At 42.6% G+C, this 14,911-nt stretch overlaps 1 protein-coding gene across 5 annotated transcripts in view; it reads right to left on the bottom strand.

The window, feature by feature from the left end:
* pcdh15a (protocadherin-related 15a) overlaps positions 1-14,911 on the bottom strand; it is a 564,893-nt gene that overhangs the window by 40,911 nt on the left and 509,071 nt on the right. For all 5 annotated transcript variants that reach the window (XM_061911787.1, XM_061911785.1, XM_061911784.1 and 2 more), the window contains 2 exons: positions 9,445-9,533; positions 3,196-3,372 (listed from right to left, as the gene is read on the bottom strand). In XM_061911787.1, the coding sequence (XP_061767771.1) occupies positions 3,196-3,372; positions 9,445-9,533 (266 nt within the window). The remainder of the gene's footprint in view (positions 1-3,195; positions 3,373-9,444; positions 9,534-14,911) is intronic.

Genomic DNA, 14,911 nt, shown 5'->3' with positions numbered 1-14,911 from the left:
TTTTGTAAAAAGTGGTAACCTGGCAACCACAAAGTATCAGTAATTGCTGAATTGTGGAGAAAAGGGATCATACTTGCCAACATTGAGATCTCCGATTTTGGGAGGTAGGGGGCGTGGTCGGGGGTGGGGAGGGGGCGTGGTTAATAGTCAATTATTTCATATATATATAAAAGAAATACTTGACTTTCAGTGAATTCCAGCTATATATACATACATACATACATACATACACATACATATATATATATATATATATATATATATACATACACATACATATATATATATATATATATATATATATATATATATATATATATATATATATATATATATATATATATATATACTTGAGTTATTGTAGCCAGGAAGAGTTAGTGCTGCAAAGGGTTCTGGGTATTTGTTATAATGTGTTTATGTTGTGTTAGGGTTTGGATGTTCTCCCGAAATGTGTTTGTAATTCTTGTTTGGTGTGGGTTCACAGTGTGGCGCATATTTGTAACAGTGTTAAAGTTGTTTATGTGACCTATATGGCTGTTGACCAAGTATGGCTTGCATTCACTTGTGAGTGTGTGTAAAAGCTGCATATATTCTGTGATGGGCCGGCACGCTGTTTGTTTGATGAAAGGGCGGACGCCATGACTTGTTGTAGAGGACGTTAAAGGCAAATTTGGGAGAATGGTTGCCTCGGGAGGTGCACTGAATTTCGGGAGTCTCCCAGAATAATCGGGAGGGTTGGCAAGTATGTTGCCAGGGCAGGAAAGACATTCAAAGAAGGTGAATTCATTAAAAAGTGCATGTTAGATTTTTTAAGATATCCTTTCTTGCGGCCCACCCTCACCCAGTTTGTGCTTACTGACCTCGAAGCTATTTTATTTGGTACATGCTGAAATGCTATGTGTGACCAGTAGATGGCAGTCACACATAAGAGATATGTGTAGACTGCAATATGACTCAAGTAAACAACACCAACATTTGATATGTTCCATTTACAATATAGAACATTACACACGGTGCTCAAAAATCCATCAATTTGTTTTAGTAAGACTTTGGTAAGCTATGAAGCCGCACCACTTGATGGGTTGTACTGTTTTTCAACATGGGACTATTATTAAGGTGTGTGTATAAGGTAAGGCATATTATTTGATGTTTTGTTTTGCAATATTATGCAAAAGCAACTTTTCTTACTTTCTCATCTGTATTTGAGATCTGCATAAGTCTTGAAAATTTGCGGACTTCCGCCTTTGTAGTCCGTGCAGACTCCCCAGTCAATAAGCTTCTTCTTTTTCTCTATCTTCTTGTTATGGGACATTCATCCTTTGCTGTGGTCATTTCTAATATAAAGTTGTGTTTCTTTTTTACAAAATTGATGATGTAAAGCAACGCTTCATTGCTGTATTGACACCGCACTTACAGTTGTGGTCAAAAGTTTGCATACACTTGTAAAGAACATAATGTCGGACCTGGATAGACCCGCTCATCGGCAGTGCACCTTATAACCCGGTGCGCCCTATGGTCCAAAAAAACATGGTAGTTAGTATGAAAGTTGAAAAAGGTCAAATGTTACGTCAACCATTGCCTGTGAAGTTAATAAAGGTTGAAAGTTCCATCCATCCAGTACTGTACATCATCTTCTGGGTCGCGGGGGCAGCAGCCTAGGCAGGGAAGACCAACCGGAAGACATAGTCTTCCCAACGTGTCCTGGGTCTTCCCCCTGGCCTCCTATCGTTCTTACTGCACAAAACACATCCCTCGGGAGGCGTTCAGGTGGCATCCTGACCAGATGACCGAACCACCTCATCTGGCTCCTCTCCATGTGGAGGAGCAGCGGCTTTACTTTGAATTCCTCCCGGATGGCAGAGCTTCTCACCCTATCTCTAAGGGAGAGACCCACCACCTGGCGGAGGAAACTCATTTCGGATGCTTGTACCCGGGATGTTGTCCTTTCGGTCATAACCCAAAGCTCATGACCATAGGTGAGGATGGGAACGTAGATCAACCGGTAAATTGAGAGCTTTGCCTTCCGGCTCAGCTCCTTCTTCACCACAACGGATCGATACAACGTCCGCATTACTGAAGACGCCGCACCGATCCGCCTGTCCATCTCACCATCCACTCTTCCCTCACTCGTGAACAAGACTCCTAGGTACTTGAACTCCTCCACTTGGGGCAGGGTCTCCTCCCCAACCTGGAGATGGCACTCCACCCTTTTCCGGGCAAGAACCATGGACTTGGACTTGGAGGTGCTGATTCTCATCCCGGTCGCTTCACACTCGGCTGCGAACCGATCCAGTGAGAGCTGAAGATCCCGGCCAGATGAAGCCATCAGGACCACATCATCTGCAAAAAGCAGAGACCTAATCCTGCAGTCACCAAACCGGAACCCCTCAACGCCTTGACTGCGCCTAGAAATTCCGTCCATAAAAGTTATGAACAGAATGGGTGACAAAGGACAGCCTTGGCGGAGTCCAACCCTCACTGGAAACGTGTCCGACTTACTGCCGGCAATGTGGACCAAGCTCTGACACTGATCATACAGGAAGTGGACCGCCACAATCAGACAGTCCCATACCCCATACTCTCTGAGCACTCCCCACAGGACTTCCCGAGGGACACGGTCCAATGCCTTCCCCAAGTCCACAAAGCACATGTAGACTGGTTGGGCAAACTCCCATGCACCCTCAAGGACCCTGCCGAGAGTATAGAGCTGGTCCACAGTTCCATGACCAGCTTGAAAACCACACTGTTCCTCCTGAATCCGAAATTCGACTATCCGGCGTAGCCTCCTCTCCAGTACACCTGAATACACCATGTCTGCGCCTGGGTCATTATTGTCACCGATGTCCCACTGGGTGTGAGTTTTCCTTGCCCTTATGTGGGCCTACCGAGGATGTCGTAGTGGTTTGTGCAGCCCTTTGAGACACTAGGGATTTAGGGCTATATAAGTAAACATTGATTGATTGATAGAAATTCTGTCCATAAACGTTATGAACAGAATCGGTGACAAAGGGCAGCCTTGGCGGAGTCCAACCCTCACTGGAAAGCTATTCTGCCCCAACTCCGGGACTGGCTCCAAAGGGGGAAATCTGAGTCCTTGTTGTTGCATTCCCACAGAAGTCTTCGAGGTTGAACCTTCACATTAATATTAGTAAAAATAAAACGTCTCATGCAACTTTACAGCAGTCAAAACCTTACTTGAAGAGTTCCTGTCTGGAAATGGCTCTGTTGGTCAGCGGGTCGATGGCGTACACCATCAGGTCCGACTTGCTGTAGTCCTCCAGCTCAAAGCCTTCGCCGTGACGACGTGGTCCGATGGACTCCACGATCACCTTCGCGCCCGGGATCTGGTCCTGGACGTGGCGCTCCAAAATGCTGCAAGAAAAAAACAATTAAAAAAAAAACAGAGTCCTTTTCGTCCCGGTCTGTTAGATTCACATCATCCAATTTAACCGACTCTGGCACCTCGGATTTTGGCAAACGCGGTTCGATTGGGCCGCGGTCCTGGCTGAGCCAGCAGATAATTAGACCGCCTGCACTCTAGTAAAACAATAAGATATTAAAACAAGTCCAATGACAAATGAATGTGTGCATGTTTAATATGTCGGTGGTGTGATGAGAAACATGGCACACTTTTGCCAAAGCAAACTCTTAAACACCCGTTTGCCTTTTAAATTGCCTCATTAGGCTGAAGTGTGAGTCCCGAGAGGTCCAAAGATGTTTCACTCCATCGTTATCAGTAATTAATTTGGGCCGGGACATAAAACACTGGATTATAGACTCACATGGGTCATCCAGAACCAGCCTTCTCTCCTGTGATTGATATTTATCTAAAGGCATCTTTTTATGCATAATCAACTTATTTTTTTAATATCAGTACCTTTAATATTGTTACTAGAGATGTCCGATAATAGGGGTGGGGTGGGGGGGGGGGGTCACGGATGAAGTGCTGGCTGTCCAGACTCGGGACCCGGGGTGGACCACTCGCCTGTGCATCGCTTGGGGACGTCTCTGTGCTGCTGACCCGGCCCCACTATGGACTGGACTATCAGTATTATGTTAGATCCACTATGGACTGGACTCTCACTATTATGTTAGATCCACTATGGACTGGACTTTCACTATTATGTTGGATCCACTATGGACTGGACTCTCACTATTATGTTAGATCCACTATGGACTGGACTCTCACTATTATGTTAGATCCACTATGGACTGGACTCTCACACTATTATGTTAGATCCACTATGGACTGGACTCTCACTATTATGTTGGATCCACTATGGACTGGACTCTCACTATTATGTTAGATTCACTATGGACTGGACTCTCTCACTATTATGTTAGATCCACTATGGACTGGACTCTCACTATTATGTTAGATCCACTATGGACTGGACTCTCTCACTATTATGTTAGATCCACTATGGACTGGACTCTCACTATTATGTTAGATCCACTATGGACTGGACTCTCACAATATCATGTTAGATCCACTATGGACTGGACTCTCACACTATTATGTTAGATCCACTATGGACTGGACTCTCACACTATTATGTTAGATCCACTATGGACTGGACTCTCACACTATTATGTTAGATCCACTATGGACTGGACTCTCACTATTATGTTGGATCCACTATGGACTGGACTCTCACTATTATGTTAGATCCACTATGGACTGGACTTTCACTATTATGTTGGATCCACTATGGACTGGACTCTCACTATTATGTTAGATCCACTATGGACTGGACTCTCACACTATTATGTTAGATCCACTATGGACTGGACTCTCACTATTATGTTGGATCCACTATGGACTGGACTCTCACTATTATGTTAGATTCACTATGGACTGGACTCTCTCACTATTATGTTAGATCCACTATGGACTGGACTCTCACTATTATGTTAGATCCACTATGGACTGGACTCTCTCACTATTATGTTAGATCCACTATGGACTGGACTCTCACTATTATGTTAGATCCACTATGGACTGGACTCTCACAATATCATGTTAGATCCACTATGGACTGGACTCTCACACTATTATGTTAGATCCACTATGGACTGGACTCTCACACTATTATGTTAGATCCACTATGGACTGGACTCTCACAATATTATGTTAGATCCACTATGGACTGGACTCTCACACTATTATGTTAGATCCACTATGGACTGGACTCTCACTATTATGTTAGATCCACTATGGACTGGACTCTCACTATTATGTTAGATCCACTATGGACTGGACTCTCACTATTATGTTAGATCCACTATGGACTGGACTCTCACAATATTATGTTAGATCCACTATGGACTGGACTCTCACAATATTATGTTAGATCCACTATGGACTGGACTCTCACACTATTATGTTAGATCCACTATGGACTGGACTCTCACTATTATGTTAGATCCACTATGGACTGGACTCTCACTATTATGTTGGATCCACTATGGACTGGACTCTCACTATTATGTTAGATCCACTATGGACTGGACTCTCACTATTATGTTGGATGCACTATGGACTGGACTCTCACTATTATGTTAGATCCACTATGGACTGGACTCTCACTATTATGTTGGATGCACTATGGACTGGACTTTCACTATTATGTTGGATCCACTATGGACTGGACTCTCACTATTATGTAAGATCCACTATGGACTGGACTCTCACTATTATGTTGGATGCACTATGGACTGGACTCTCACTATTATGTTAGATCCACTATGGACTGGACTCTCACACTATTATGTTAGATCCACTATGGACTGGACTCTCACTATTATGTTAGATCCACTATGGACTGGACTCTCACACTATTATGTTAGATCCACTATGGACTGGACTCTCACTATTATGTTAGATCCACTATGGACTGGACTCTCACTATTATGTTGGATGCACTATGGACTGGACTTTCACTATTATGTTGGATCCACTATGGACTGGACTCTCACTATTATGTTAGATCCACTATGGACTGGACTCTCACTATTATGTTGGATGCACTATGGACTGGACTCTCACTATTATGTTAGATCCACTATGGACTGGACTCTCACACTATTATGTTAGATCCACTATGGACTGGACTCTCACTATTATGTTAGATCCACTATGGACTGGACTCTCACTATTATGTTAGATCCACTATGGACTGGACTCTCACTATTATGTTGGATCCACTATGGACTGGACTCTCACACTATTATGTTAGATCCACTATGGACTGGACTCTCACTATTATGTTGGATGCACTATGGACTGGACTCTCACTATTATGTTAGATCCACTATGGACTGGACTCTCACACTATTATGTTAGATCCACTATGGACTGGACTCTCACTATTATGTTAGATCCACTATGGACTGGACTCTCACTATTATGTTAGATCCACTATGGACTGGACTCTCACTATTATGTTGGATCCACTATGGACTGGACTCTCACACTATTATGTTAGATCCACTATGGACTGGACTCTCACACTATTATGTTAGATCCACTATGGACTGGACTCTCACTATTATGTTAGATCCACTATGGACTGGACTCTCACTATTATGTTGGATGCACTATGGACTGGAAAAGCTTAAGAATAGATTTGAAGCATTTTGGAGTGCTTGGACTGTACAAAATGTACCGGAGACAGAGCTCAAAGCCTTGATTTTCAGTGGGTGCTTTGCAGAGTGCATTGAACTATGTGAGAAACTTCAAGCCGATCCACCTTACAGGATTTTAATGACAGCGACACCATGAAGAAGAGGTGTAGAGGTGCATGTTTCCACTAAGTTTTCTCCCTTTTGCCTCCAGCGGTTTAGAATTGGAGGCGTTGACAAACACATCTCTCCACTCTCTCGCTAACAAATCCATACGAGGAATTAGTTGCCACCGTAAAGCAGAAACGCCTCAAATTCAGTGAAAGGAAGTGCAGTTGGAGTCGTGTGTGTCTATTCAACAAGAAAAAAACAATTAACTGTAAGTCACACTGGAGGGCAAGCAAATGTTGCGGAAAATAACAAACTGATTGGATAAAGGTGGATGTGGCAAATCTATTTCCCTTCCCTCTCGCATCCTTATTAAACCCAAACTTGCTATTACAACATATGTGAAATACATATAATTATCTACCGAAAATGATCCAACCCACACACGTCCGCATTGACTTTATTTCGTTTTTTTCTTAAAGGCCGACTGGAATGAGATGTTCTTATTTAAACGGGGATAGCATGTCCATTCTATGTCATACTTCATCATTTCCCCATATTGCCATATTTTTGCTGAAAGGATTTAGTAGAGAACATCCAGGATAAAGTTCGCAACTTTTGGTCGCTAATAAAAAAGCCTTGCCTGTACCGGAAGTAGCAGACCATGTGCGCGTGACGTCACGGGTTGTGGAGCTCCTCACTTCTGAACATTGTTTACAATCATGGCCACCAGCAGCAAGAGCGATTCAGACTGAGAAAGCGACAATTTCCTCATTAATTAGAGCGAAGATGAAAGATTTGTGGATGAGGAAAGTGAGAGTGAAGGACTGGGAAAAAAAATACAGGGGGAGCGATTCAGATGTAATCAGACAAATTTACTAGGATAATTCTGGAATATCTCTTATCTGCTTATTGTGTTACTAGTGTTTTAGTGAGATAGATAGATAGATAGTACTTTATTGATTCCTTCAGGAGAGTTCCTTCAGGAAAATTAAAATTCCAGCAGCAGTGCACAGCGTTGAGATCAATTTAAATAAAAGTAAAAAGTAAATAATGGGGGTTTAAATGGAAACAAAATAGAGAAATATTACAATAAGAATACAAACTAAAAAGCAACAATGGGAATACAAATATAACAGTAAAATAAGAATATAACATGAATTTACCATGAATTGATTAACGTGGACCCCGACTTAAACAAGTTGAAAAACTTATTGGGGTGTTACCATTTAGTGGTCAATTGTAGGGAATATGTACTGTACTGTGCAATCTACTAATAAAAGTTTCAATCAATCAATCAATCAAACAAGACAAAGTAGGCAGTAGTGACCATGTTATGAAAATGTAGTGCACTGTTATTGTTTTGCATCCCCTGTCATCCTAGTACCCCCCCGTCCCAGAGAGGAGTTGTACAGTCTAATGGCGTGTGGGACAAAGGAGTTTTTGAGTCTATTAGTCCTGCACTTGGGATGAAGCAGTCTAGAACTGAACAGGCTCCTCTGGCTACTGATAACACTATGCAGAGGGTGACTGGCTAGTGAGATAATACGGTCGTAACTGTCCAAACTGAAAGTCGGAGGGGTGTGGCCACGGGCGTGGTGACCGCCAGTATCTCCAAGGGAAGCCACGTTTCTCGACGAGGCGAAGGCAGTCGATGCTTCCTCCACGGTGGAAGCATCCGATGGTCGGGGGCGGCCGTTGGGAAGAGGCAAGACAGTCCGCAGCTGCCTCTTTGACAGGTGCAGGAGGTACGACGCAATCGCTCCGCTTATGTCTACGATAACAGCCGACATAATACCACCATTTTCTCACCGAAACCTGCCGGTTGACATGTGGTAGGGTACCATGTTCGCTTGACCGCTCTGTTCCATAGTAAAGCTTCACCGTCATCTTTCGGGAATGTAAACAAGGAAACACCGGCTGTGTTTGTGTTGCTAAAGGCGGCCGTAATACACCGCTTCCCACCCGCAGCTTTCTTCTTTGAAGTCTCCATTATTAATTGAACAAATTGCAAAAGATTCAGCAACACAGAAGTCCAGAATATTGTGGAATTATGCGATGAAAACCGACGACTTATAGCTGTGAACGGTGCTGGACCAAAACGTCCTCTACAATCCCTGACGTCACACGCACGCGTCATCATACCGCGACGTTTTAGCATGAAATTTAAAATTGCAATTTAGTAAACTAAAGCGGCCGTATTCAATGTTTTATCAATCAATGTTTATTTATATAGCCCCAAATCACAAATGTCTCAAAGGACTGCACAAATCATTACGACTACAACATCCTCGGAAGAACCCACAAAAGGGCAAGGAAAACTCACACCCAGTGGGCAGGGAGAATTCACATTCAGTGGGACGCCAGCGACAATGCTGACTATGAGAAACCTTGGAGAGGACCTCAGATGTGGGCAACCCCCCCCCTCTAGGGGACCGAAAGCAATGGATGTCGAGCGGGTCTAACATGATACTGTGAAAGTTCAATCCATAGTGGCTCCAAGACAGCAGTGAGAGTCCCGTCCACAGGAAACCATCTCAAGCGGATCAGCAGCGTAGAGATGTCCCCAACCGATACAGGCGAGCGGTCCATCCTGTGTTGCAATGTTAATATTTCATCATTGATATATAAACTATCAGACTGCGTGGTCGCTAGTAGTGGCTTTCAGTAGGCCTTTAAACCTCGTTACTCAATGATAAATGTTGTGTTTACCTTATGAGTTGGTCCCTGTTCTCTTCAACCAGAGTGGGTGAGACAGTGGACACGATGACTTGCATGTCCAGTGCGTTGACCACGGACACCTGCAGTCCAAGGAGACAACAGACAGACCCCCAAGAGAGTTTACTGTAATTTAAATTGACTCTGTAACTCTATAACACAGCGCACCTCGTTGTCGTGTCAACAATAACAACCAAGTCGGCTTTATGCCTTTGCCTTACGAATGAGTGATGTGTTTAATTTAGTTTAGTCTTCATTTGAAGGGACAATGCACAGAAACATTAAGCTCAAAGACAGATATGTTCTGTACCAGATTATAGCTAAATAGCTCATTTCCATCTGCAGTCCCTGGCTACCTAAATTAATGGGATACAAAAATCATGCAAAAAAAATCAGTACAATAAAATCATAGCATATCATGTTATCAAATTAAGAAAAATCATAAAATGCCCTTTCATGGACACATACTTAATGTACAATACAAGCACATAACATTTACATCATCACACAAAGACAATACATGCTCTTGTTCACACCTGACATCATTTGTAAAAACAACCATGATTTTAACAGACACACCTCGTAATTTACAACAAAAATGCTGTCATGGATGAATATAATACACATTAAGTTGATGTGTCGAACATAGTGTCCACCTTATTGACCGTGTGAGCAGCTTTGATTGCTCCAAAGCCACTTTTGAACTTCAATTGTAAATGTAGAGTAATATGTTAAACTTTTCAAGTTTGTTGTGAAGTTGTTCCATTCTTTATATGAAAAGGCTGATTGTGCAAAATATGTTTTACATCTGTGTACACTACACTGCCCCCTGGTGGAGGCTGCTGTGTTTCTAGTTGTCACAGCAGATGTAAACTGGACAAAGTGCTTAAGTGGCGCTGGTGTTAGTGTTATTTAGGATTCGATGGGCCATTTGTATTGATGTTAATCTTTGAATGTTAGCTAAGTTTAACAATCTATATTTATGGAGAACTAAACAGTGATGTTGTGGTTTTTGGTAAAGAATTTTGCGCGATTGTTTGTGCGTTTTAATTTGGACATGTTAAATGTAAGTATTAGTTGATGTAATTATTTGACAGGTAGCCGATGTCAAAGTACTTAGGACTTTGAGCCACAGGCTAATTTGCAAACCTTGTCTCTGGTTAGGCTTTTAAAAAATAAAGTTGAGAAAAGTGTAAAACAACAAACAAAAAGATTAAGACAAGAACAAAAATAAAAAACATTGAAAATAATTGGCCCCATTTGTCCACAGTGCACCAAGTTCTAGTGCCATTTGTAAAGATTCCATTTCAACATGACTTTAAAGGGGAGCTGCACTTTTTTTAGAATGTTGCCCATCGTTCACAATCGTAATGAACAACAAGAAAACACGTGTTTTTTTGGGATTCTAAAGTTGTTAAAAAAAAATAAAATAGCTTGCAAGATGCGGCTCATGTGTGTCACAGTTGTAGCCTTCAAAGGCATCTAAAACACTCCATTTTTTTTGTATACACACTGCATGTGTGTATATAATGTAACAACAGACACCTTCATAACAGTATGTAATATGTACAATATACACACTGCAAGTATATATATATATATATATATATATATATATATTTATATATATATATATATATATATATATATATATATATATATGTATATATATATATACATATATATGTATATACATATATATATATATATATATGTATATATACGTATATATATATGTATATATATATGTATATATATATATATATATATATGTATATATATATATGTATATATATATACATATATATATGTATATATATGTATATATATATATATATATGATGTAGTAACAGACACCTTCATAACAATAGGTTAAATACATAGAATAATTTCGCCACACCTAGTGTGTGTGAGAGTGTGTGTGTGTGTGAGAGAGACTATCCTTGGTACTTTAACTTTTAATATCAGCCATTACAAATAAAATGTCCACAATCAACCTTTGGACAGTGTTAGTAAAGTGTGTTACGAGGACATGTTGGACACTCACCACCACTTTGGACAGTGTTAGTCAAGTGTGTTACGAGGACATGTTGGACACTCACCACCACTTTGGACAGTGTTAGTCAAGTGTGTTACGAGGACATGTTGGACACTCACCACCACTTTGGACAGTGTTAGTCAAGTGTGTTACGAGGGCATGTTGGACACTCACCACCACTTTGGACAGTGTTAGTCAAGTGTGTTACGAGGGCATGTTGGACACTCACCACCACTTTGGACACTGTTAGTCAAGTGTGTTACGAGGACATGTTGGACACTCACCACCACTTTGGACAGTGTTAGTCAAGTGTGTTACGAGGACATGTTGGACACTCACCACCACTTTGGACAGTGTTAGTAAAGTGTGTTACGAGGACATGTTGGACACTCACCACCACTTTGGACAGTGTTAGTCAAGTGTGTTACGAGGACATGTTGGACACTCACCACCACTTTGGACAGTGTTAGTCAAGTGTGTTACGAGGACATGTTGGACACTCACCACCACTTTGGACAGTGTTAGTAAAGTGTGTTACGAGGACATGTTGGACACTCACCACCACTTTGGACAGTGTTAGTAAAGTGTGTTACAAGGACATGTTGGACACTCACCACCACTTTGGACAGTGTTAGTCAAGTGTGTTACGAGGACATGTTGGACACTCACCACCACTTTGGACACTGTTAGTAAAGTGTGTTACGAGGACATGTTGGACACTCACCACCACTTTGGACAGTGTTAGTCAAGTGTGTTACGAGGACATGTTGGACACTCACCACCACTTTGGACAGTGTTAGTCAAGTGTGTTACGAGGACATGTTGGACACTCACCACCACTTTGGACAGTGTTAGTAAAGTGTGTTACGAGGACATGTTGGACACTCACCACCACTTTGGACAGTGTTAGTAAAGTGTGTTACGAGGACATGTTGGACACTCACCACCACTTTGGACAGTGTTAGTCAAGTGTGTTACGAGGACATGTTGGACACTCACCACCACTTTGGACAGTGTTAGTCAAGTGTGTTACGAGGACATGTTGGACACTCACCACCACTTTGGACAGTGTTAGTCAAGTGTGTTACGAGGACATGTTGGACACTCACCACCACTTTGGACAGTGTTAGTCAAGTGTGTTACGAGGACATGTTGGACACTCACCACCACTTTGGACAGTGTTAGTAAAGTGTGTTACGAGGACATGTTGGACACTCACCACCACTTTGGACAGTGTTAGTCAAGTGTGTTACGAGGACATGTTGGACACTCACCACCACTTTGGACAGTGTTAGTCAAGTGTGTTACGAGGACATGTTGGACACTCACCACCACTTTGGACAGTGTTAGTCAAGTGTGTTACGAGGACATGTTGGACACTCACCACCACTTTGGACAGTGTTAGTAAAGTGTGTTACGAGGACATGTTGGACACTCACCACCACTTTGGACAGTGTTAGTAAAGTGTGTTACGAGGACATGTTGGACACTCACCACCACTTTGGACAGTGTTAGTCAAGTGTGTTACGAGGACATGTTGGACACTCACCACCACTTTGGACAGTGTTAGTAAAGTGTGTTACGAGGACATGTTGGACACTCACCACCACTTTAGACAGTGTTAGTCAAGTGTGTTACGAGGACATGTTGGCCACTCACCACCACTTTGGACAGTGTTAGTCAAGTGTGTTACGAGGACATGTTGGACACTCACCACCACTTTGGACAGTGTTAGTAAAGTGTGTTACGAGGACATGTTGGACACTCACCACCACTTTGGACAGTGTTAGTCAAGTGTGTTACGAGGACATGTTGGACACTCACCACCACTTTGGACAGTGTTAGTCAAGTGTGTTACGAGGACATGTTGGACACTCACCACCACTTTGGACAGTGTTAGTCAAGTGTGTTACGAGGACATGTTGGACACTCACCACCACTTTGGACAGTGTTAGTAAAGTGTGTTACGAGGACATGTTGGACACTCACCACCACTTTGGACAGTGTTAGTCAAGTGTGTTACGAGGACATGTTGGACACTCACCACCACTTTGGACAGTGTTAGTAAAGTGTGTTACGAGGACATGTTGGACACTCACCACCACTTTGGACACTGTTAGTAAAGTGTGTTACGAGGACATGTTGGACACTCACCACCACTTTGGACAGTGTTAGTAAAGTGTGTTACGAGGACATGTTGGACACTCACCACCACTTTGGACAGTGTTAGTCAAGTGTGTTACGAGGACATGTTGGACACTCACCACCACTTTGGACAGTGTTAGTCAAGTGTGTTACGAGGACATGTTGGACACTCACCACCACTTTGGACAGTGTTAGTAAAGTGTGTTACGAGGACATGTTGGACACTCACCACCACTTTGGACAGTGTTAGTCAAGTGTGTTACGAGGACATGTTGGACACTCACCACCACTTTGGACAGTGTTAGTCAAGTGTGTTACGAGGACATGTTGGACACTCACCACCACTTTGGACAGTGTTAGTAAAGTGTGTTACGAGGACATGTTGGACACTCACCACCACTTTGGACAGTGTTAGTCAAGTGTGTTACGAGGACATGTTGGACACTCACCACCACTTTGGACAGTGTTAGTAAAGTGTGTTACGAGGACATGTTGGACACTCACCACCACTTTGGACAGTGTTAGTCAAGTGTGTTACGAGGACATGTTGGACACTCACCACCACTTTGGACAGTGTTAGTCAAGTGTGTTACGAGGACATGTTGGACACTCACCACCACTTTGGACAGTGTTAGTAAAGTGTGTTACGAGGACATGTTGGACACTCACCACCACTTTGGACAGTGTTAGTAAAGTGTGTTACGAGGACATGTTGGACACTCACCACCACTTTGGACAGTGTTAGTCAAGTGTGTTACGAGGACATGTTGGACACTCACCACCACTTTGGACAGTGTTAGTCAAGTGTGTTACGAGGACATGTTGGACACTCACCACCACTTTGGACAGTGTTAGTCAAGTGTGTTACGAGGACATGTTGGACACTCACCACCACTTTGGACAGTGTTAGTCAAGTGTGTTACGAGGACATGTTGGACACTCACCACCACTTTGGACAGTGTTAGTAAAGTGTGTTACGAGGACATGTTGGACACTCACCACCACTTTGGACAGTGTTAGTCAAGTGTGTTACGAGGACATGTTGGACACTCACCACCACTTTGGACAGTGTTAGTCAAGTGTGTTACGAGGACATGTTGGACACTCACCACCACTTTGGACAGTGTTAGTCAAGTGTGTTACGAGGACATGTTGGACACTCACCACCACTTTGGACAGTGTTAGTAAAGTGTGTTACGAGGACATGTTGGACACTCACCACCACTTTGGACAGTGTTAGTAAAGTGTGTTACGAGGACATGTTGGACACTCACCACC

This window comes from Nerophis ophidion, linkage group LG09 (genome assembly GCF_033978795.1).
Source record: "Nerophis ophidion isolate RoL-2023_Sa linkage group LG09, RoL_Noph_v1.0, whole genome shotgun sequence".
Taxonomy (NCBI): Eukaryota; Metazoa; Chordata; class Actinopteri; order Syngnathiformes; family Syngnathidae; genus Nerophis; species Nerophis ophidion.
The sequence above is the reverse complement of the archived record's forward strand: the minus strand, read 5'-3'. Positions and strand labels throughout refer to the sequence as shown.